General features: G+C 41.5%; 1 protein-coding gene across 2 annotated transcripts in view; it reads left to right on the forward strand.

Moving 5' to 3' along the window:
- Window positions 1–24640, forward strand: part of KLHL32 (kelch like family member 32) — a 134540-nt gene that overhangs the window by 42483 nt on the left and 67417 nt on the right. For both annotated transcript variants that reach the window (XM_053287578.1, XM_053287577.1), the window contains one exon: window positions 9424–9522. In XM_053287578.1, the coding sequence (XP_053143553.1) occupies window positions 9424–9522 (99 nt within the window). The remainder of the gene's footprint in view (window positions 1–9423; window positions 9523–24640) is intronic.

Raw genomic sequence — 24640 nt, forward strand, 5'->3', positions numbered from 1 at the left:
TGCTGGCACTCTGTTTTAGAAAAAGGTTTTTGGGGTGGCAGCATTCCTTCCTGCTGCCTCTGCCTCTGTTGTTTGCCGGAAATACCAGAATTATGGGCTGTGTGTGTGTTCGCCGCACCCGCCGCACACATTGCACGTTGCGTGCACATGTTGCATGCGTGATGTGAGCACGTTGCGTGCATGACGTGTGCACGCAAAGTGTGATGTGTGCTGTGGACGCATGCGCAGCCTGTACATCCGGTATTTCTGGCTAATCATGGGGGCAGGGGCCTAACCCTAACCCCCAAACTGTTTGTTTTTTTAAATGGAGTGCTGGCGGGGGGGAAGTGCAACCCCACTGCCCTTAAAGGGAGTCCCCTGCTGGTGCCGAACCACACCTCTGTCGTTCTGTGCACATCACTATTCTGTGGTTCAGTTTTCTGGTTCTTCTGTCTTGGAAATATCTTATTTGCTATATACCAATATGAGTTTTATAGTCCGTCTTTGGTTTTTCCCCCACTAGAAACCTCTAGTACCTCTGAGGTATAGCTGGGAACAAAGTTGAAATGGTGGTTTTGCACAGCTTTTAATGAATGTCAAGCACTGTATTGTTCAGTACTGTGTGTCTCCATGGACAAAATCCTTCCTTCCACAGTGTTTATTCACAGGTAAATACTTTTCAGCAAATGTTTCCTACAAGGTTAGCTAAAGATTTCCTCTTTTAAAGGTTGTGCCTGTTTTATTGCCTCCTGTTCAGTGGAGCTGAGGGATTAGTGATTGATTAGCATCTTAATTAGCCTGATTCTGTTTCCCTTAATTATTTTTTGCTTTTTAAATTTTATAGTGATATAATGCTACTGGAAGAAAACCAATAATTAACCCACCCCAGTCAAATGGAAGCCAGGTAACCAATTAACCACTAATCTTGCAGCTGTAGTGAAGGGGAAGCAATAAAATGGGCCAAACTTACATTAATTAAAGGCACAGGAGATTTAAAAATTCTTAAGAATACTTTGCCTGCCTATGTTGGGCAGGTTAGCACTGCAGCTGCCTTTTTATTGCCAAAATAAATCACCACAAATCAGGTCTGAAAATGTACAGGAAGACAACACAGTATGGAATGCAGTGATTTGCTAATCACATTGTCTGGATTTTCCATAAAGAGTGAGTGAATAAAGGAGTGATAATTCTAGAGAATGGGCTAATTGAAAGCCATCTCTCTATTCCATGTTCAGCCCTCTTTGTCTTGTTTTGAATTTTTTTTATTTTAACATTTATATTCCACTCTTCCTCCAAGGAGCCCAGAGCAGTGTACTACATATTTTAAGTTTCTCCTCACAACAACCCATTGGCTAGATTCAGGTCCAAATCAAATCATCACCATCAATATTATTATTATATTTATTATTCTTATTTACATTTTATATCCCGCTCTTCCTCCAAGGAGCCCAGAGCAGTGTACTACATACTTGAGTTTCTCCTCACAACAATCCTGTGAAGTAGGTTAGGCTGAGAGAGAAGTGACTGGCCCAGAGTCACCCAGCAAGTCTCATGGCTGAATGGGGATTTGAACTCGGGTCTCCCCAGTCCTAGTTCAGCACTCTAACCATTACATCATGTTGGCTGGCTGGTTCTGGAAGCCATTACATAGCCTGATCATCATCTGTTCATTCAGTTTTCATAAGTTTAACAATATCCTCTTCCTGAATTGAATAATTCTAGATAAAACCAAGGGAAGGGTCCCTTTCTAGATAACTTTTCCAAAACATTTTGAGAAACAACTTGAACATTCATTACTTCATATGTTGCAGATAGATAGCGTTTGACCATGGAGGGTTTTTCAAAAGTGATTGTGAAGGTAGCTGTGCTGCTAGCCATTCACAAGTTACTTGACATGGATTGGCGAGACCGCGGTGTGATTTTGTTGTTGTTTCTCAAACCTAAATGGCGAGTGGGCTGTCTGAAAGATTTGTCAGAAACCCGAACTATGGTTCAGATGCCTTGGCAAACTTTCACTGTTGCTAAGCTATGAGATGCTTGTGCCCAAGTGATAGTAGGGTTGTCACCATCTCCAGATGGGAAATGGCATCATTTTCTGGCACTGGTTGATGTAATTGTAGGAAAACTCATCATTGCTCATTAGATAGAATTGGAATCAACTGGATATAAAACCTCTGAGAGTTAAAAGAATGGGTGGGGCTGACTAAAAGATGGTCAAGTAGCAATTCTAGCCATATGTACTCAATGAATACCCTTTGGTAAAAGAAGAAAAGAACAGACTTGCTAAGAACCTTATTTAGCACCACGTTTAGGTATATTTAAGTATGTCCCCATATCCACTCAAGAAATATTTGGTCCACTCAGTCTCCTCGCCTATACCATCAGGAGCTCATTTCCCTTACTTATCCGCCAATATGGTATATGCTATCGCAACACTGCCAACAATGCCCTATTTTCTATACAGGATAAGCAAATCAGTTTCAAAGCAAATGAATAATTGTCGCTCATCTGACATAAAAAAATAACAACATTCAGAAAGCATTAGGAGCAATCTCCTAGGATATTCTACTGTTGACATGTAAGTTATTGTTTTTCAGCAAAGGAACTTCAAAGGGAGATTCCAGAGGGGAAACTGCAGAACTAGAGTATATCAGGAGGTTATTTCATTCTTTTTCTGCTGAAAAAAGATAGGGGTTTCTTATCCTGCTGCATATGTTAAGTAACTTACATTAAGTAACATAGTTGAAACAGGAAGATTGTATTATCATCTATTACTGCAGGTGCTGATGTAAATTATAGTACTTATTGTACACTTAGCGTCTCATAAGAATAGTCACCCACTGTGGTTCTTGCATCCCATTGCTATTTGGTCTCATTTTGGGGTCTGGATCTCTTCCTTCCCTGCTCCCTCACCTCTGTCCCCTGTTCAGGCTGTAATAGGAAACCATTGCTCCTGTCTCAGTTGTTCAGTTAATTAACTCTGCATAGCCAGGAAGGTTGCTTTGTCTAGAATAATTGCTGTTGTGAATCATCATTGTACTTGCCTCTTGGTTTTAACCTTACATGATGATGATCACTAACTGTGACTCTTTCATCCCATAGCCCTCTGGCAGCACCTTTTCCTTTCCCCCTCTTCTTTCTTTATCCCAACTTTGCGTATATACACCTGGCAGCTGAGGAAAACATTCCCACTTCATGAAGTGGATCCTTGTCCATGAAAGCTTATGATGAAGTCAGTTTGCTAGTAGACGCCTTTTGGAAGTTCTTTAGATTGCTATACTGTTTTCAAAATGCTTCAGCTGTGTCAATATCAAATAAACATATGTCCGCTGCTTTGCTTACCATCCCTAAAATGAATCTTTAGTGTTTATAGACTCATAGAGTTGGAGGGGGCTTTCTAGGCCATCTGGTTCAGCCTCCTGCTTGATGCAGGAAATCTAGAGTGAGAGCATCCCTAACAGATGGTTGGCCAGCCTCTGACTTGCAGCAAGAGAGAGCCCACCGCCCCTAGGTAACTGAATGAACTCTTGCCATTAAGAAGCTTCTCCTCAGGTTCCACTGAAATCTACAGTACCATCCTGTAATAAAAACCCACTAGATCTAGATTTGCCCTCTGGGGGAGCAGAGAACAAATTGTTGCCCCCTTCTGTGTAACAGCAATTCAGGCCTTGAAGAGTGTTAGCATAGCCCCTCTCAGGCTATTGTTCTCCGGGCTAAACATGCACAGTTCCAGCCTTTCCTCATGTGGCTTGTCTTCAAGACTCGTAACTGTTTGTTGGTCTCCTCTGAACTGGTTTATGTTTGTCAACAAGCTTAATAAAGACAGTGCCCAGAACTGGACACAGTGCTTCCGATGAGGCCTGCCTAGTGCAGGGACAGGCAACCTTACCTTGGCTCTCCTGCTGTTGTTGAACTATAACTAACCTTACCTTGGCTCTCCTGCTGTTGTTGAACTATAACTCCCATCATCCCCAGCCACAGTAGGGTGGGAGTTGTAGTTCAACAACAGCTGGAGTGTCAAGGTTGCCTACCTCTGGTCTAGCGCAAAATCAAGTGGAACTATTATTTCTCGTGACTCGGAAACGATGGTTTTATTTGTGCAGTCTGAAATCACAGGTTTACTTTTTTGCATCACACTGCTGACTCATGTTCAGCTTGTGATCGTCTGCAGTCCCAAAATCTTTTGTACATATTATTGCCAGGTCAGGCATTCTGTGAAAGAAGTAGATGTATCTTTTTGTATTTCTGCTAGAATTAAGGGCTGTTTCTGTATTTCAAATGAGATCTCTATAGGTGAATATTGTAGCCATGTTCCAGCTCCCCCTGTATAGTTGGATATGGAGGGGCTCAAGATAGGAATATATTGTATTAGCTGGGCTGGGCGCAGGGCATCTTTGCCTCTCTAGTTGCTGCTGCTGCTTTCTTCCCCTGTGCGCCACCACTGTTTTCTTGCCTGCCCACCGCCACCACTTTCTCCTCTCTCCCCGCCACCGCTGTTTTCTCCCGCTCGCCCCGCCTGCCATTTTGTCCCCCCCCCCCCCGTTTTATTTCCCACCTCACCTCTGGCGGCTCTGCTTTCCTCTTCCCCTGCTGGCAGCTTGCTTGCAAACTCTTGCGAGAGCTGCTACACATGGGATTAGCAATGGGTATGCCTAAGAGCAATATATAGATATATAGAAATATATAGATAGATATAGATGTTTTCCTTGGTATACTCAGCTGGGTGTACAGTACTACTGCTGCTGTGCCAGTGTTTACTGTAATGCCCATTTAGAGTAAGCCAAAACTCTCCCGTGTCTCACCTGTAAGCATCTAGCAGCCCTAAATGTATCAAACTGGTAAATATAAAGTTTAAACGCTGGATCTAAGTTTTTTTTCTCGCAGTGCAGGGAAGTGAGAAAACTTCCTTTCTGTATAAAGTGGGTTCTTGAGACCTCTAGTGAAAACTGTTGTTATTGCAGAGCTCAGATATTTAAAAAGGGAACTGGAAGACCCCGGAGAAATGTGTTGTTTTCCTTGTTTAGCAGAGGGTTTATTCACAAATTTGACCATGTTTCTTAGGTTTGATCAAGGACTATGGGAGTTCTTCCCTACAATAAGAGTCTCCTATCTGAGTGTGAGTTATATTAGTGTTTGTAATTCATATTTAGTTTTCTAGCTAATGATTATGTTTAGTATCTGTAGTTCATATTTGAGCCTTCATGTGTAATTTTTGTATTCCCATTTTCTTTAGTCTGTCTATCTATCTATCTATCTATCTATCTATCTATCTATCTATCTATCTATCTATCTATCTATAAATAACTCCATCTCAGCAGTTTACAACAACATAAAAGAAGTTAAAACACAAAAGTATAAACCTTAAAACAATTTAAAACCACAGTTAAATTAAAAAGCTTGGGTGAGAAGATAAATCTTTAGGGATTTCGGACATCTCCAGATGAACTCAATCGGTGATGTGGCTCATGATGAAGAAGATGTTCTCTTAGACGTCTTTTGCTTAATCTTCCAGTGTACTTTGAATGGTGTGGATCTGCGCCTGTCTGCCTTTAGTCCATTTCATTTGCTTGTCTGTTGCACCATGTTGCGCCTATGCCATAATAGGTTTCTGACTATAAGGCAGATTTTAAATAATGCTGAATGAATATATGACACGTCATATATAGGTCACATATGTTTGTTCAGTTAAAGCAAAAAACCTTTGGTTTACAAGGATAGTTATGGGTGTGACCTATATTGGACCTCAGTTGGCTCCAACTGAACTGTAAAAAGTGAGGAAATTTGATGGCCCACAATGTTCATTAGGGATATGCAGATTGATTAGGGTACAAATTGATTTGTATCCAAATCTAGCTGATTCGGGCAATTTGGAGACAGAACAAATTGCCCCTGTGGTCCATTGGCTAGATTCAGGTCCAAATCGAATCATCATCATCATCATCATCATCATCATCATCATCATCATCATCATATTTGTTGTTATTATTTACATTTTATATCCCGCTCTTCCTCCAAGGAGCCCAGAGCAGTGTACTACATACTTAAGTTTCTCCTCAGAACAACCCTGTGAAGTAGGTTAGGCTGAGAGAGAAGTGACTGGCCCAGAGTCACCCAGCAAGTCTCATGGCTGAATGGGGAGTTGAACTCAGGTCTCCCCAGTCCTAGTTCAGCACTCTAACCATTACATCATGTTGGCTGGCTGGTTCTGGAAGCCATTACATAGCCTGATCATCATCTGTTCATTCAGTTTTCTATTGCTTTCTTCTATTCATTTTGACTGTCCTTGAACAGTGCCAACTGTCATAATAACATCCCTGCTGGGACTGGACTAGCACCATCTAGTCCAGCATCCTGTTTCACACAGTTGCCCACCAGATGCCACTGGGAGCCTACAGGAGTTGAGGGCATGCATTCTCTCCTGCTGTTACTCCCCTTCAACGGGTACTCAGAGGCATCCTGCCTTTGAGGCTGGAGGTGGCCTGTAGCCCTCCGACTAGTAGCCATTGATAGACCTCTCCATGAAATCATCCAAACCCCTCTTAAAGCCATCCAGGTTGTTGGCTGTCACCACATCTTGTGGCAGAGAATTCCACAAGTTGATTATGTGTTGTGTGAAAAATTACTTCTGTTTGTTAGTCCTAAATTTCATGGCAATCAATTTCGTGGGATGACCCCTGGTTCTAGTGTTATGTGAGAGGGAGAAGAATTTCTCTCTATCCACTTTCTCCACACCATGCATGATTTTATAGACCTCTATTATGTCTCCCCGCAGTCATCTTTTTTCTAAACTAAATAGCTCCGCGTGCCTGTCAACTGCCAAGTGCCAACTACACCCCACTCCTACCCACAAGGCAGTGGGGTACTACCCAGTTTATGTTCTAGGAATGTTTTCAAGTGTTTTGACTCTGTGGTGTCACCGCCTAGAGATGTGCATATCAGGCAGTATAGAAATATGATAAATAAATAAATAATAACCTTTCCTAATAATACATCCCTCTGAGGATTCATTACACACCAAAGAGTCTAAACACCTCGAAAATTCCTAAAATATAAACTAAGTACTCAGTGGCTTGCAGGTTACGGGGGTAGTTGGCACATGGGATGCCACTAATTCCCCAACCCCACCTGCAAAGCAGTGGGGTCAAAATGAACAGAAGAAATGAAGGTGTGTAATGAAGACAACAAAGAATCTAAACACTTCAAAAAGTCTTAAAAAATAAACAGACTACTCCAGTGTGTGTGTTTGGCGGGGGGTGGGGTGGGGGTGTAGTTGACCCATGGCAGTTGGCAGTTGGCACTGTCCAATGACAGTCAAAATGAACAGACTAAATGCAGGTGTGCAATGAATCCTCATAGGAATTCATTATGAGGAAAAGTTATTATACACCAAAGAATTCAAACATTTGAAAAATAGTAACCATACATTTTACTATTTACTCTTGCTCCATAACTCCACTTCTACAAGGGCTAGAGCTTAGCTTAAAACAAAAATAGAGCTGGAGATCCATGTTAGGGTTAGGATAGGGCGATTTCAAATCCCCATTATTTCCTATAGTGGAAATAAAAACTAAAAAAAAATCAGTAAAAACTAAAATAAAATGATTAAAACCCAATCAAATGCCCCACTGCTTTGAAATTTTCATGGTATGGGGACCCAAATGGTAGCTCCTCACCCATGGGCGACCTACCTGCCACCCAAATTTGGTGCCCCTAAGACCTTTATAAGTGGTCCGAATTGATCCAACTCCAAATCCAAACTGATCCGAATTGATCCAACTCCAAATCTGAGGTGACCTAGGGGACAGATTTGGACACAAAACAAATCAGGGGTGATTCGATTCAGGTACAAATCAAATTGAAAAAAATCAATTCATAAACATCGCTACTGTTCATGCCATGGGGGTATGAGATCTTGAGTCTAGTTTGAGATATTGTACTGGGTCTAAAACAAGCCATAAATTATTTGATAAACATGAACTAAATACCCACAGCCTTGGTATTTGCAGTTTCAGTATCCGGGGTACTTACAGCAACCCTGTGAAGTAGCTTCGGTATACTACTACTACTACTACTACTGCTACTACTACTACTACTTCATAATAATAATAATAATAATAACAACAACAACAACCCTAACCCTAACCCTTCCAAAAATGGCTCAGGGCAGTTTACACAGAGAAATAACAAACAAATAAGATGGATCCCTGTCCCCAAAGGCCTCACAATCTAAAAAGAAACATAAGATAGACACCAGCAGCAGTCACTGGAGGTACTGTGCTGGGGGGTAGATAGGGCCAGTTACTCTCCCCCTGCTAAATAAAGAAAATCACCACATTAAAAGGTGCCTCTTTGCCAAGTTAGCATTGTACAGAAAGGCCATTGTACAGAAGACAGACTATAGAAAGAGACCTTTCCCAAAGAAATTTAAGTCAGTGTGGGCTTCACTCAATTGTGGCAAATCTACAGTTTTAAATATGGGAGTGGAGAAGACCAGGTGGTGATGTCGCAGTTTCATGTGTGCCTTTCAACTTCTGCTCCTCATAACCTAGCCATTTCCCCATGGATTAATTGAAAAAAATTGACACACTTGTTCAACAGGTGATTCTGAGCTTTAAATGCCTGTTCTAACATAAATACTGCAAATTGAAAGCTTTGAGAAGCCACTGAAGGTTGTTGGGTGTGAGTGGGTGGTTTGGGTGAAATAACTTGATAGAATACTGTTTTTCTTCAACACTCTTGTGCTTGTGCAGTTCTAGAGTGTGGACTCCATTTATTGATCCACAAAACTCTAAAAACAACTAACATTAAAAGTTTAGTATAGCTACCAGTAATATTGCTGTGAATATGTAAATAAAGATATGAAACTTGAGTTATCCCTGTGGAATTGCAAAGTAGCTGTGTAATGCTGGGAAACCAAATAAATAAAGTCTTTTAGCAGGCCTGGTGAACATGTCCCCAAGGACATGCATACTATCTGGTTCAAAACCATTTTTAATGACAAAACCAAAGGCCTGATACATTGAGGAGGGGTTTGTGTTGGTATGCAAAACTGGCAGCTTCTGCATGTGGTCAGGTGGTTTCCTCAACACATGCGAGAGGAAATAACTGCCACTTAGAATTGTGGTTGTATGAATTAACCTTTTGGGGAAATGAGATCAATCTGAGTGAGTAATTTATGGGTGTCTTCACTCAGAAAACCATCTCTAAAGAAATATGGATGGATCGCTCTCTTTCCTCCATCCCTTCCTATGGTGTGAGTTGCTAGCCTTTAACCCATTTTATCTGTCCTTAAATCAGTTTTTTGTTTGCCAATTTTTTTTTTTTTAAACCAAATGCAAAATTTAGATGGAGCTTTCGGAGCTCTGTAGAAATTGGCAGCTGCAAAGAGTACCTTAAGGACAGATTCCCTACAACATTTACATTTATTTCTGTTCCCCACTATAGGTTCTCCTGGAGCCAGAAGTTATCCAGGATGTGCTTGCTGCAGGCAGTCATCTGCAGCTGCTGGAGATGCTTAGTTTATGTTCACACTATCTCATCCAGGTAAGGATGACAGACTTGATAATTCCTTTTTTTGTTTTGTTAGCAAGCCTATGTGTGATGTGAGGTTAGGATGAACATGATCAGCTAAGTCATAGTGACTGACAGCCATAGCAATGGCATGCTTGCCGGATGAGCAAATTCGCACTAGCACAAGAATGTAACTTAGTTGCGGGGGGAAACGGGGACGTGCAGAATTGCTCTAATGCTCTTGCATGAATGTCCCCATTAAAACAATAGAGACATGATATAGTTGCATAATGGTTGTACAGCTGCAAGCATGTTTGTAGTGGCACGATACTAATCTGGAATGCAAGCTCCAGACTTGGCACAACCAGCTAAAACAACAATTTTGTGCCGGTGTCCTTCCACAATTGCTATGTTGCTCTGGATGTCAGCCACTGAGTAGATGGGAACTACAAGAAACTTTGATTATGGCTTTGTTGTTGAATTCAAGCTGGTCTTTTCCTTAGCTTTCCATCTGTACAGCTAAAATATTCTTTTTTCTGGGCAGTGGAATGGGGAGCTCTGTATAGCCAACACTGTGGCTTATAAGTAGGAAATTAACTTTAAGAGCTAGTTGGTTCTAGACTTTGGACTTTATACAAAAGCATTGGCATTTTTTTTAAAGCTCATTTTCAATATTATTATTTATTTATATATCTTAAAAGATGTATGTTTTACTTTTTGATCTAAAAGATCGTCAAAGGGACTTACAGTAGATTATGCAGTGCAAAGCAACTCTGGGAAAGCAGGATGTTAAAGCCTCTTCCAGATCTCTGGTGTTTCTGCCACTGTGGCTGATGTTTTCAAGGGAAGGAGGCCCCCCTCTAAGCACCAAATGTATCTGGTAGTGGGGCTCCTCCACACACAAATCAGATGGAATGCATTTCCAAGCTCGTCCTTGGTGGTACGCTAAGAGAGATTCTGGGTGAGCACCAAGTAAGGCCACCCTTGGGGATCCATGGTTGAAGAAACAGCCTCCTTCAGGTCATCTGCTGCCATTTACAATGGTGCCATCTAAATAACTTTCCAGATATTTTAAGTGAGATATAAGCTATTTTAGTGCTAAGAATGTGCAATTTTTGCATTATTGAAGGGTACCCATTTATAACGGTATTCACGCAACCAGGAGTTGGGCAGAGAGTGTGAAGTTACTTATCTTCCCCCACCCCCCACCGACGATCCTTAACCATTGGAGGGAGCGCGGACTGCGTTTCCACATGATCCATGCTACTGCATGCAGTACAGATCTCCAGAGGCCAGGACAATGCTACCTGGCCTCCATGTATCCCACAATGCACTGCACGATGAGCGCAGTGCATTGGGGGATACCCCTGTAAAATGGGCGCTCTTGGAGCCTGTCTCTATGTGTGTGCTTGGGCTGCAAGTAGCCCGAGTATACACAGGATCCTGGCGCCAGGGTTTAAGGGCATGCTCACAACCCTAACCTCGGCTAAAAGCGGGGTTAGGCAGGCGGGTGGGCAGCGCCGGGATCCATGTGGATCCCGGTACTGCATACGAGGAGCTTAACTCAGGCTGGGCTTCCCTAGCCTGGGTTCGGCTGCTTGTGAGAACAGCCTTTATCTTTTAAAAAATTAGTGCTTTTGCTGTTGGGAACCATGCCTCTTCAACAAAAACTTGTAGTAGTGAGGAGTTGAGAATGTGATATTTCTTCCCTTGCAAGCTCCTTGGTCACAAAAGTAATGCTATCTGGAGTGTCATCGGCAACCATTGATTGGTGCCTACACTAATGGGGTACTACCTAATTGCCCCTGACATCTAATAGACTTTTTGGAAGGCTTGTTCCTTTTTCTTATTTAAAGATTGTGTAGAGTGTGCTGCCTGTTTGCACTTTAATTCATATTCATTCCCTGTTTGAAGGGAGCAGGTGGGAATGTCACCAAATAACAAGTGAGCTCATGACTGCCTCAGCCCCTCATTCTTGTGTTTTCAGATGGACTTTCTCTCCTCCTTGCCTCCACTGAGTAAGGGGAGAAGCAGCTGCAGTGGCAATGGGAGATGACAAAATAAGAGGGTCTGGGTGGTCTGTAGCCTTGCCTACTTTGCTAGCTGGCTGCAAATTCCTGGGTTGAAGGCAGACCCTTTCTGCCTGCTCTGCTCATGCTGCTGTTTGAAGTGAAAACATGGCTATTCCTTAAGCAATATTAACCACTCTATGGGTAGGTTCAGACATTGTGCTGAATCATGATTTATTTTAACTAAGGTTTATGTAATACATTTAGATAGGCACCACCAACAATAATCAAATATTGGTTTCTTTCTCCCAATTCTGGATGGTTTGGGTCCCATCCTTTCTCTTTCCTGTATCTCTCTCTGTATGAGAGCCCTGCAGGGGCAGCCCTACTGAAACAAACTAAGATTAAATGCAGTTGCAGGATCAGACATCACATGAGAACATGGTTAGTACAAACAATACTTAATTTAAACCTTGGGTTCAAATTGTGGTTTGACTGCCTGAAATTACCCACAGTTTGCTGTATGGGATTGAGGCATACAAACTGACCATAGTTAGATGAAGTAAACCAAGATTCCGTGTGATGTCTGAACCTGCTCTCTGGGCAAGTTCAGAAGTAGCATGGAACCAGAATTCAGTCTGGCCCTGCATGATGTCCCCGAGGCTCAGGATCATGCAGTCCTTTCCTCCCATGCCTGCATGAGGATCTACTTCTGATTTAAGTTCAAATAAATCCAGAATGGGTGTGATGCCCAAGCCAACCAGTCTTGATTTATTCTAACCTACTTACATGGAATAAACTGAAATCTGTACCCAAGGTCTAAAGTGAGTTACACTGCCCAGTTTATTTCAAGTAAGTAGGCTGGAATAAACTGAGATTGGTTGAGTTTGGATGTTACAACTGATCTTGGTTTATTTTAACTTAAATTGGAAATAGATGCTTGTGCGGGTATGGGAAAGGGGAACCAGTGCTCCTGAGTCTTGGGGATGCTGTGTGGGCTCAGACATATTCATGGTTCTATGTCTACCATAAGGTCTTCATATTGCTCGGTTATCATGGCCACAAGGCTAGTACAGGGCTAACCAAAACATCACCTTTTGTTGTGCTACACTTGTCAGTATTTTTCCCTTCAGCCAGATACTTCAGCATTTTTATTCTAAACTGTGCTGCTGCTTTACCTTTTATATATGGGATCAATAATTCAAGTGTCTTCTGGATACTATGGCTGCTGTCTGTCTTTCTAACTCTTGTAAGGGCTACTTTATTTGATCATTATGTATGTGTTAGCCACTTGAAAATCAGTTTCTGGTAGACAACCAGAGATGTTGCTTTTTGAGTGTTTGTTTTTGCATGCTGAAAGTTGAGCCCTGAGTGTGGTGACAGATGCACATGACTAGCTGGCCATGAAGTAGCAAGCACAGGATTTAAATAAATTTCCCAAAGCTTTCATACCCCTCAACAGTGGTTCAAATTGGCTATCAATTGCCACTGGAAGGGACTGAGGGTGAATACTGAACTGTACTGGAGTTTGTTTTTTGGGGAGTGGGGTGTCTGGGCTGGTGTTTCTCTTTAGTTTCTCTGAAGGCCTGGCGAAGCTAGTATCAGGACAGGAATGTTTTGATGGCAGTAGCTGCAGGGAAGTCCAGCAGAATGATTCTGGCGTTCACTGCTATCATCGTCATTAGTGGTTGGCTCCAGGGCCCTTGGCAAGAGAACTCTCCAGTGAGTTCTCGCCCATATGTGAGCCCCATAAAGCGAGCCCCACTTTCTTTATCTTGGCAGTGGATATGGTGGTGGACACAGGCTTCTCTTTTCCTCCTACATCCACCACCACATTTACTGCCAAGATGAGGGACAGGTGGCAGTTAGTGGCTGCCTAAGCCCAGTCTTCCCTGGATCAGTATGGGCTCTAGCAGCTGCCCAAAGGTGTAATGTACCAATGCTAGTCTTGACCATTACAACAAGACATTCTATTTTAACATTCTGTTATTTGCATTATTACTGGTAGGCAAGGAGGAGTGTTGAAAAGTGTCGTTTTCTTCCTTAGAAACTTTTTTTTTGCTTGCTTGAAAGGCTGATTAGACTCTGGGGATTCACATACAGTACATTCAGAGTCTATATAGTTAGGCTAATTCATAGCTTAATGAGTGCAGGAAAATAATCTTATCAAAGGTGCAGTTTTACCGTCCACAGATCTACATGGGCTGCCAGGACCTTTTGTTGGCATTTGCACTCACATACCCCCTATGCAAGTCAAGTTTTAAGGACAGAGGACTCTAATGTATGGTTTGTCTGTTGATCATTGGAAGCTGCTGGAATGCAAGAGTTTCTTGTTTCAGTGAATGGTCTGGGAGCACCTGATGTTGAAGTTCAGGCAGTGAGAATCTGATCACCCAGAGCTACAAGTAAGCTTCTCATACTTCCAAGGAAAAGCAGGATATAAAGAACCAATGATGATATTTTCTAGCCCTCATTTTTAGAAAAGTCATTTGTGCCCTCAGTTCTTTCAATAAAGTGAAAGTATGAACCCCTTACTTTAAGGGAAATGCTCATGGATTTTGGTTGACTTGGAATATTTGGCCCTTAATATGCATATATTCTTTATATCAAATCATTATGTTAAACATAACTCTGATGCCTTTGCATTTATTGTTCTTCGGTGCAGCCCACATTTAAGAATGTTGCATTCTTATTTGCAGAATTATTGTTCTCAAAATACTAGGGTTATCAAGCAGCATATGCAGCAAGCAGAATATCTTCTATCATTCTCCTATTCTCAACTTTTTGCTGCCTCATACAGTAATTTTGAAAGAACATATTGTTAAGTGAACTTATCAGAAATTCTCCTTAAGACATTATTCAGCCCCCCCCCGCAAATTCTTCCCATCTAAACATCTTCTTTACTGAGTTGATTCAAGATCAAGAATTTTGAGTTATCAGCTTTTTCCTTCTTGTTCCCCACATCAAAAATCTCTGCCTGTGGAAAGCTATTATGGATTCTAGCCTAGCCAAGTGTGCTAGTTTTGTATGCACAGGGAGTTGTGGGTTTTTGTTAGAGAGCATTCCAGTCTATAACCTCACACTCTTCCTGCATCCTGGAGTGTTAACATTCCTAGACAAGCAGTACCATGTTCTTTTTCTGAATGCCTAGATCAGCTCTCAAACAGGACTTAGGGCTGATTTATCCATGCATGTACATTACTCTGCATTCAGGGCAGCTATCAAGTTATGTCTGTCACATAAGAATAGATTCATAATGACTTATCATTTAATGCATCTGAACCTATGAACTACCTCCTCTGAAACTCTGGCTAGGCGTGTGGGGGTTTTTTGGACAGTGTTGCACTCACTCTGAAGGATCAGATATGAAATTTGGGGGAAATGCTCCTGGATTTGGTACTCCTGGATGCTTAAGCAGTGGCCAGGAATACTTTTCCGCAGGGTTGACTAGTGCACCAGTTGCGATCCTCCCTGGCCAAATCAGACATGGCTGTAGTCATTCATGCCCTCATTATGTCCACGTTGAATTTTTGATACATGGGGCTGCCTTTGAAGACCATTCAGAAGCTTCAGTTGGGTGAGAACTCAGGAGCAGTCCAGGAAGAGGTGTTTGGATCATATCACTCCAGCGTTATTTCAGCTGTATTGCTTGTCAGGTTTTTTGCAAGCTCTATTCAAAGCTGTGGCCTTAACCTTTAAGCATTAAATAGTTTGGGACCAGGCTATCTCTTGTATGCCAGGGCACTCTGCTCAATAGTGGAAGGCTTGTTGACTGTCTTCCACTGTCTGAGGCTCAGCAGGTGGGGATGTGTGACAAAACTTTTGAATTGCAGCACCTTCCCAAGGTGTCCTGTTTGCCTTGATGTTTACCTTTTGGTGAACATTTCTAAAACTTGGCTCTTGAAGAAACTGTGACTTGATGTAATGGTTACTGTGCAGTAGCTCCTGACTTGTTTCCCTTTTTCCTCTTGTGGCTGTTTGTGGAATTGTTTTTTATTTTGGTTTCAAACTAATTTTAAAAATAAATAAATTGTGAGCTGCCTTAAGCGTTTTTCAGTGGAAAGGCAGAATAGAAAGGTTTTGATAAATGAAGTGCATGGCTTCAGGCAATATGTGAAGTAATATGAAAATTGAGTCTTCAGAGCTTCTTTAACTGGCTTCAGATGCCAGAAAACATAGGGTGCACTATTTTCCCTTGAGCTTTGTAAAACAGGGAAGTCGGGAGTCGTGTTAGCTATTCATTTCTGTGTAAATGTGTCTCTGAAGGTTTCACACAACAAATCATCAATGAGAAATGTACGTGTGGACACTTGTCTGAAATAACTGCTTTTTGGTATTCTTTCTTGTCATCTGTGCTGAGGAAAATGAACTGTACAATACATATTTTCATCAATCTGTCACTTAATTTATATTTCTTTTGGCAAGCAAACTGACTGGTGTGTGTGTGTAAAGATGAAGAATGTTACAATTGCCAACCAGCACTAGAACACAGGGAAGTCATTTGACCGGGAAACAAATTTGATTTTAAAGCAACAAAATAAGGATTATGAACATCTGAACATTTTGCTTTAAAACACACTGGGGGGAAATTCCCACAATACTCATTACTAGGCAGTAGGTGGCAGTGTGAGTCCACAAGTGTGAATAAATTAAACCACCAAGGGGGGGAAATGTCCAGAAAAAAATGAAAAGAAATTTATTTTGCTCCATATTAGTCTTGTGACCTAATCAGTAAAAAAGTCATTATTCACACAACACTGGGCAATATGCATTGTAATTTTTAACAAATAATGGGAAACTGTTAACGGTTTCACAGGAAATACAGCCCTGTCTTGTGCAGCAGTGGTCATTTATCATTGCACTTTGTGAAATCACTCATTTGTTCTAATTTGAATGTAAATGACTCTAAGGTTTTACAAATAAGGTGACAGACTCACATAAATGTAATTGCAGGGTTCATCTCTCTCTTTTTATATATCACTCATTAAGTTATGAATTAAATACATCGTATTAAACCAGGGGCATGTCCAATGATGATATTGTAATGGCAAATTACTCTATGCTATTAGAGGTGTATTTTTTATTCATGGACATTAATTTGTCATTAAACGGCATTAGTTTAGCACTTTTATGTGGGAAACGTGACCTGAAAGAGGAGACTTGCTGCTCTAATGTGAGAGCATAGAAATATGAGTACCAGATGCATTGTAGCCCTTTAGCTCTTGGAAAGAGATGGAAGACTATTTTATTTCAGCTCCTCCACTTCTTCCCACCCACATACACAAAATTTTTAAATTGATTTTTATCCATGTTAATAGACATTTCTGAAGGACAAGTAGCCTTTATATTTTAAATCTTGTTTCTCATCCAAAAGCTACCCAGAAAGGTTAAGATGGAAAAGAAAAAGTTCATCCTCAGATATGTGTCCGATGCTTTCTGGGGTTTTGAGTGATTGCTGATTTCTCTTAGCAGCCTAAAATAGAAGTGATAAGCCGCGTTGCTTTTAGTAAAGTGGGCAACCTATTCAGCAGGCCCCACACATAATGAAAAAATGAAAGCCATCCAGTTTTTCACCAAAGAAGTTCATATTCCGCACTGGGAATAAATTAAACAGGTTTTGATTGAAATTACATGTTCTTGTTTGAACACTTAGGTTTTCTCAGAATATGGAATATTTAGTCAAGGCCTGATTTGGTCGGTGGAGAGGAAGGCATGACTCAGAACAGGTCATCAGACAGGGATGTTGCTAGATACCTAAAAGATCTGGGACCTGGACCCACAGGGCCTGGCTCAAGCCCACAATCTCCTCCCCATTTTGATAATTGAACCTTTCAATGCTCTCTAAAGGAATCCAACACTCGCTTCCAGTTTTTGAAGCCGTTAATCACCACATCCTTGTTATAGCTAGCATGCTTTGGCCAAGAGTGTTGCTAGGTTCTTAATAGGATCGGGTCCCTGGTCCACAGAAGTTGCTTAATTTCCAAATTCTCCTCCCCTTTGCAGTCACTTCTTGTGGTGTCCTTGCCACCATGTGAAATTGGGGTGGTGGCTTGCTGTGCATTAGCATCTCACCCCTCGATCTTGCATTTCTTTTTCTTTTTTCTTTTTTGTAGCAGCTTTGCTGATGCACAGTTTTTTAATATACGATTTTGGGGGGCTAACTACTCTTTTGTGCAGGGATAATCCACCTCCTTGTCCTGGGCTCCTGCCCCTGCCTCTTCCATTGAGCTCAGCATCTGCGTTCCTGCTAGGCACCAAGTTGAGGGCCCCATGTCCCGAAAGAGTTGGCCCCCAGTGCAACTGCCTTCCCTCCCCACTTGTGCACAGATGGGAAGGAAAGGGTCACAGGATGGAAGAGGAAATGGAGAGAGGGTGCTCTGCTCTGCCCCACCACACCCCAGTCTTTCCATTACAAGCATACCTGCTGGGGGAGAGGATAGAGTCCAAAGGATGAAGGAGATAGTGGATGACATACTGAGGGAAACTACTCAAAGCCAAAGGTGCTCTTACCCCCAGAGCTTAGGGCTCTGGTCCATGGCCTCCAAGGTTCGGGGGTTGTCTTCAAATGTCTCCTGCCACCACCCTGCACCTACCCCACCATACCAAACCTCTGATCTTTTCCCGTTAATTTTAGCCATCATGTGCGCAGGCGGCAGTGGGGTGGTGGTGAGCTGAGCAGGGTGGTGAGCTGAGCAGGTCCCCCCCATGGTGGCGGTGGGTGGAGCGACTGCTGGGCTGGAAGGACAAACCCAGTGGCCGCTCTGCCGACCCCTCCACCATGGGGGGGGAGGCCTGCCTAGCTCCCCCACCCCACCCCCACGGCCACATACATGGTGGTTAAAATTATGGAAAAGATTGGTGGTTTGTCATAGTGGCAGGTTTCTTTTCTTTTTTTTTACGAGGGGGGAGCTTGTGGTGGGCGGGGCCTCCCAGTGGAGGTGGTCCAGGCACCAAAATCACCTAGCTGTACCACTGCTCAAAGTGGTCCCATTAAATTTAAAGGACAAGTTAGGCATTACTTAATTTGTCCTTTTGATTTTAATGGGTCTACTTTTTGTAATTTTCCTTAGTATCCAGCCAATGGTGGGGAAGACCTGCTGGGCATGCCCCCTTGCCTCTATCTCCTGCTTTGTCTAAACAAGGTTGGCAATAGGGGGCCAAGTGCGGAGGCACCCCGCTAACAATTTGTGTCATGTTCCTCTTGTGCCACTAATGTTGATGCAGTCAGAAGGTGGATCCTAAAGCCTTCTACATAAAACATTTAGGTCCCATGCTATCACAAGTGGTTGACAGGGTTTCAGAATATTTAGGAGATTCATTTCAGTGAAGCACGTCTACACCAAGTTTCACAATAACCATAGTTAACTTTAAACCAAAGTCTAAAATCAGGGTTAGAAGCTTATTTGGAAACCTTGGTTAAAGCTAATCATGGTTAACATTATACCTGATATAGATACACGTTTTGTAAATCACTTTTAGGATTCACTGTCACTTGAATGGTGTATTAATAATGCTACTCAACATGTTTAGAGCTGAAAAGCAAAATGGAGAAATTAGAGCTGGCAGGGAAGGGTGTCCAAACCAAATCTAAGGAGCATTTCTGATGTCTTAACTATGTCTAAGACAGGGCTAGAGAATTTCGGTCCTCCTGCAGGTGTTGGACTACAACTCCCATAATCCCTGACAATTCCACTGTGATTGAACGTTATGGGAATTGTAGTCCAATTGTAGTGTGCAGTCCTGGTCTAAGGTTATATCTGCCACTAAAAGCCTAGGTCTTGTAGGAAATGTTGCAGAAATACCACTTGAAATGAGTGAGACATACTAAAGAACACATTGTTCTTGCATAAATCCTGGTTATGTCAATTGGGCTTGCACAGAAGAGCTAAATGGTGGCTCATGCCCTGAAAAGTGTACCTACCTATGTAAGTATAATGGCTTAGTAGATGTGCATTTGTAATTAATCCTCTGCAGAGTTGACACAGCTGTGATGTGGCAAAGGATTATGAAATATTGGGTGTTTGTGTTGATTTTTAATGGGGCTGGATCTCTAATTCATTGCTTGATCCAGCAAATCTAAAACAATATAGGACTTTGATTGCAAAATCCAGTGTAGATTACCTTTTTTTTTTAAAGGAATCCATTTGCAAGCATTAATAAATATGGAAATGCTGTTGGTTTGCTGATTTAAATAGGTTTTTTGGGGTGGGGAGTCATACAGAATTTCATATATGGTATCCCCCATAATTTTAAATTGCCTACTACTTATTATTCAATGTGTATTGTCATAACACTCATTCTGTCATCATTTTCTCTTACAAAGGAAGTAAGTCTCACACATATGCAGTGCATTGAATAGAGAGAGAGAGAGAGAGAGAGAGAGAGAGAGAGAGAGAGAGAGAGTGTGTGTGTGTGTGTGTGTAAGAAGAGGGTAGTATGGATTGGAAGCTGCATAATACCTTGATTTATAACTATTCTGTAATTTAAAAACAAAGCAGGTGGAGTAACAACTGGGTATTATGCCTTGGATATTAATGGCTTGGCTCAGCGATAGAATTTCTAAAGCTGTATACACTTTTTCTGTCTTAATTATGCATTCATTAGAAGCTTTTATACCCAACAGAATAAAGTAAATATTTTTTGATCTCTGTAGTGTGCTCCCAGATTGTAGATTTGCACAGCAGGGTCTTGATAATCTGAATAAATTGTATTTCCCCAAGGAGTTTATCTTTCAAATAAGGTCATAAAGAAATGCAGTCTCTCCCCTTAGTTTTCCTTGTGTTTTTCTTTGCTTTTTATAGCACAGCACACAGGAACAGAGGTATATTGTACTCTGCTGTGTACTTGGTTGTGATTAACTCTCATTTATCAGCCTGTTAGCTACATACATCCTTTTCTGTGGAACATGCAGGACTGTTCTTAAAAGTATAAAGGAAAAACCAAGCAGCTGTGAAATAATATTAAAATTGAGTGTTGATATATGTTGTTTTCCCATACAATGTTGTATTTCTGTAACTGTATGTAATGTATACAACATTATATGTGTGTTCTCTTATAGCCCATATAAATGCATTAAGACCCACATACACTGTTTATGTGGGGGTGAAATTATCCTGTAGAAAATATTCTGGGAGCTGATTGGCACTAGCTTAAGGGTGACAGAATTAATTCTAAAAATAGCAAAACTTGAAAAGAATCAGAGGGAATTCACAAGATGAGATATAAGAGCATGTCTAACAGCAAAACATTAAAACATATTTGAGCTTGTTAGCATTATACCATATATCAAATATGCCAACCATTGCACTTTGAGTAAATAGTTAAACAGTAAATGAATTAGGAGATGGGTCACAATCTGGCCAAAAGGTTGTCCTGTTGCTTTTTAAATGGGCTCAACTATTCCATTAAGCTCAGTGGATTAATTGTGGTTTAACCAGGTTGTACTGTTTGAATGCAGGTTAGTAACATTAGCATTGTTCTCCTTAGTTTTCTTCATGCTCTGTTTTCTTATAAAATTAATAGGTAATTGTGCTATTATTTATTGCAGAGAACAAGAACTTCTAATGACCAATGGGGACAGTGAATTGATGGTTGGCAATGGCATTTTGCCGCCTGGAGTATAGCGCTGAATGCCTCCCCTCCCTTTCTCTCCCTCCTCCTCCCTATTTAAAATCCCTTCCAGATCCTTCCTTCCTTTCAGTCTTTCCCCCTAATAGAAAAGGAAGGGAGCAATAAGAAAAAGCAGAATGGTGCTGTCTGGGGAGGGTGCTGGGTGCGCTGCCGCAGAGAACTGACCCACAGTCTGCTGTCTGCAGTGGCTCACTTCATCCTGCTCCATGGTAGCGCCAGCCGTGGGCAATGGGAATGTAAACTATGTGTCTGATCCTCTTGGGAGATATGGGAACAGAGTGAGATTTTCAGGGTAGGTCAAAATGGGGGAACCACTGCTGTTGGCAACATTACAATTCTGCCCCAAAGCATGGCAATTTCAAGGGTAGAGAGCAGGAGAACCAACTGCATGCATTTTGGGAATACAAAGAAAATAGTGCAGAAGGCATGGTGGGTAGATGTAGATGATCTTATGTGGATTTGAATATTCCAGAAGACTACATGATAGATTTGGGAATTCCCCCCATATATAATTTTAATGCATATATTGTGCAGCTGTAAAAAGCAATCTTGTATAGACTAATGGGCCAGTTCATCATTATCCGATTATTATGGCTGGATCTAATGCAGCTTAAATAATGTCTCCAGGAAGTCCTCATATGATCATGGCAACTCATGTGGTTCCTTCCTAGGTTAATGTTGCTGGCCCCAGGGAAGGGAGGACATGGGCATTTGAAGGAACCATAAGTTGCCTAAAATGATATGATTGCTTCCTGCAGAAGTTACTGGCGAGGCATGAGATTCAGCTCTGTCAACTATGTGAGAGTGGCTCCCATACCATATCAGTAATGAATGAAGAAGCCTTATTGAATGTACTATATGTTTCAGTGAATGTCCAGCATTTGACATGTGTTGACATTCCCATGTGATTTAGCATTCTCAGATGGGATTGTTGTTGAAAATATTGTTATGTTGCCCTGCTTTAAGATATTGTTAGATATAATTAATGCTTGACAGTGACACTTAAGAACACAAGAACAGCCCTGCTGGATCAGGCCAAAGGCCTATCTAGTCCAACATCCTGTTTCACACAGTGACCCACCAGATGCTTCTGGGAAGCAAGAGCTGAGGGCATGCCCACTCTCCTACTGTTATTCCCCTGCAACTGGTATTTAGAGGCATCTTTCCTCTGAGGCTGGAGGTGGCCTATAACCTCAATGTCAATGGCTATTGACTAGTAGCCAATCATAAACCTGTCCATGAATTTATCAAAACCCCTCTTAAAGCCATCCAGGCTGATTGACAAAAAGAGGTACTTTTGGCTGTCACCACATAATGTGGCAGAGAATTCTATAGGTTGATTATGCGTTGTGTGAAAAAGTACTTCCTTTTGTTGGTCCTAAATTTCTTGGCAATCAGTTTCATGGGATGACCCCTGGTTCTAGTGTTATGTGAGAGGGGAAAAATTTCTCTCTATCAACTTGCTCCATGCCATGCATGATTTGATAGACTTCTATTGTTTTTCCCCTTAGTCATTCCCCCCCCCCCAATGAAAAAGCCCCAGGTGTTTTAGCCTTGCCTCATAAAGAAGGAGCTTTAGGCCCCTCATCATCTTGGTTGCTCTCTTCTCCATCTTTTCCAGTTCTACAATGTCCTCCTTAAGATACGATGACCAGGACTGGACACAATACTCCAAATGTGGCTGCACCATAGTTTTGTATAAGGGCATTATAATATTAGTATTTTAATTTTCAAACGCCTTCCTAATGATTCCAACCATGGATTTGGCCTTTTTCACAGCTGCTGCACATTGAGTCAATACATCCAGTGAGCCATCCACCACGACCCCCATATCCCTCTCCTGGTCAGTCACTGACAGCTCAGACTCCATCCGCATATATGTGAAGTTAGGGTTTTTTTTGCCCCAATATGTATCACTTTACACTTGTTTACATTGAACTGCAGTTGCTATCTTGTTCTTGGGGGATCTCTCCCCCAGTTTGGAGAGATCCTTTTTGAGCTCCTCTCAATTTCTTTCGGATTTCACTACCTTAAATAGTTTGGTGTCATCTGCAAATTTGGCCACCCCCTTGCTTACCACCATCTTATAGATCATTTATGAACATTGAAGAGCATTATAGAGCACTGGTTCCAGTACAGATCTCTGGGGGAACCCACTTCTTTCTTCCCTCCATTTAGAGAACTGTCCGCTTATTCCTACCCTCTGTTTCCTGTCCTTCAACCAGTTACCAATCCACACATGAACCTGTCCCCTTATCCTATGATTGTTAAGTTTTCTCAAGAGTCTTTGATGAGGAACTTTGTCAAAAGCTTTTTGAAAGTCCAGGTATACTATGTCAGCTGGATCACCTTTATCCACACACCTGTTGACATTCTCAAAGAACTCCAAAAGGTTAGTGAGGCAAGATTTACCTTTGCAGAAGTCATGCTGGTTCTCCTTCAGCAGGGCCTGTTCCTCTATATGCTTAACAATTTTATTCTTGAGAATGCTTTCCATCAATATGCCTGCAACAGTCATTAAGCTAACTGGCCTGTAATTTCCCTGATCCCCCCCCCGGATCCCTTTTTGAAAATTGGTGTTACATTGGCTGCTTTCCAGTCTTCCGGAACTTAGAGATGACTGTCAATGTTCCCTGAATTTTCAGACGTTTACAAGCCATATTGGGTTAGAAATGGAAAAAAAATAAAGAGTTTGCTATTCCAGGCTTTCACTTTTGAATGTTGATCCAAACTACATCATGTACAATGAAATGCCAGATATTTTATTGAATATCATATGCTAATACAGTCAGTTTGGGATTGTTCCCAGCAACTATAGTCTTAAAGTAATTTAGTTTAGATTATATTTTATATATGTATATATGTTTAAGTTCTTTAAAAAACAAACTTCTGTTCCCATAATTTCTCCCTTGGAATGTATTCTGGGGATGCAGATTAGATTGTTATGTTTCAAATACTGTCTTAATGTATTATTTTTGGGTGCCAAAAGAAGATAAAAGTTCACCTTTTTCTGAGAAATCCTGTGCTTTTGTCATGTCATTATTTTTCCAAAAGCCCTATCACTGATTGGAAGGTGTGTTATCTGATCAGTAATATACATCTCACAATCTCAGCATGACATTTTTTGGCATGTGCTTCATCAGCTGGATAGCATTGTATCACAGTGTATAATTTTAAGCTGAACAAGTGATTGGTATTACAATGGGGTGAATTTTGTTGGAGGAGGCTGATGTCGTTAACTTCCATGGCTGTGGAATTCAGAGCTGATGTTTTGTACTCCTTTGAGGGCAAGGACCCAATCCTGTTTAAAAAAATAATGTTGTATAAGTTTTCAGATGTTAAAAACTCAAAATGCAAGTTCTTTGTCAGACTGATTATTTGTAGAAGATATGTCAGTATGTAGATGAGGTCTGGTTCTTAAACATTAGCCAGATTAAAGAGACGCTGGTGTGGTGGATAGTGTTGGGACTTGGACATTGAAGCTCACGTAGGTTGGTCATGCTCTCCCAGCC

This window comes from Hemicordylus capensis, chromosome 1 (genome assembly GCF_027244095.1).
Source record: "Hemicordylus capensis ecotype Gifberg chromosome 1, rHemCap1.1.pri, whole genome shotgun sequence".
NCBI classification, from domain to species: domain Eukaryota; kingdom Metazoa; phylum Chordata; class Lepidosauria; order Squamata; family Cordylidae; genus Hemicordylus; species Hemicordylus capensis.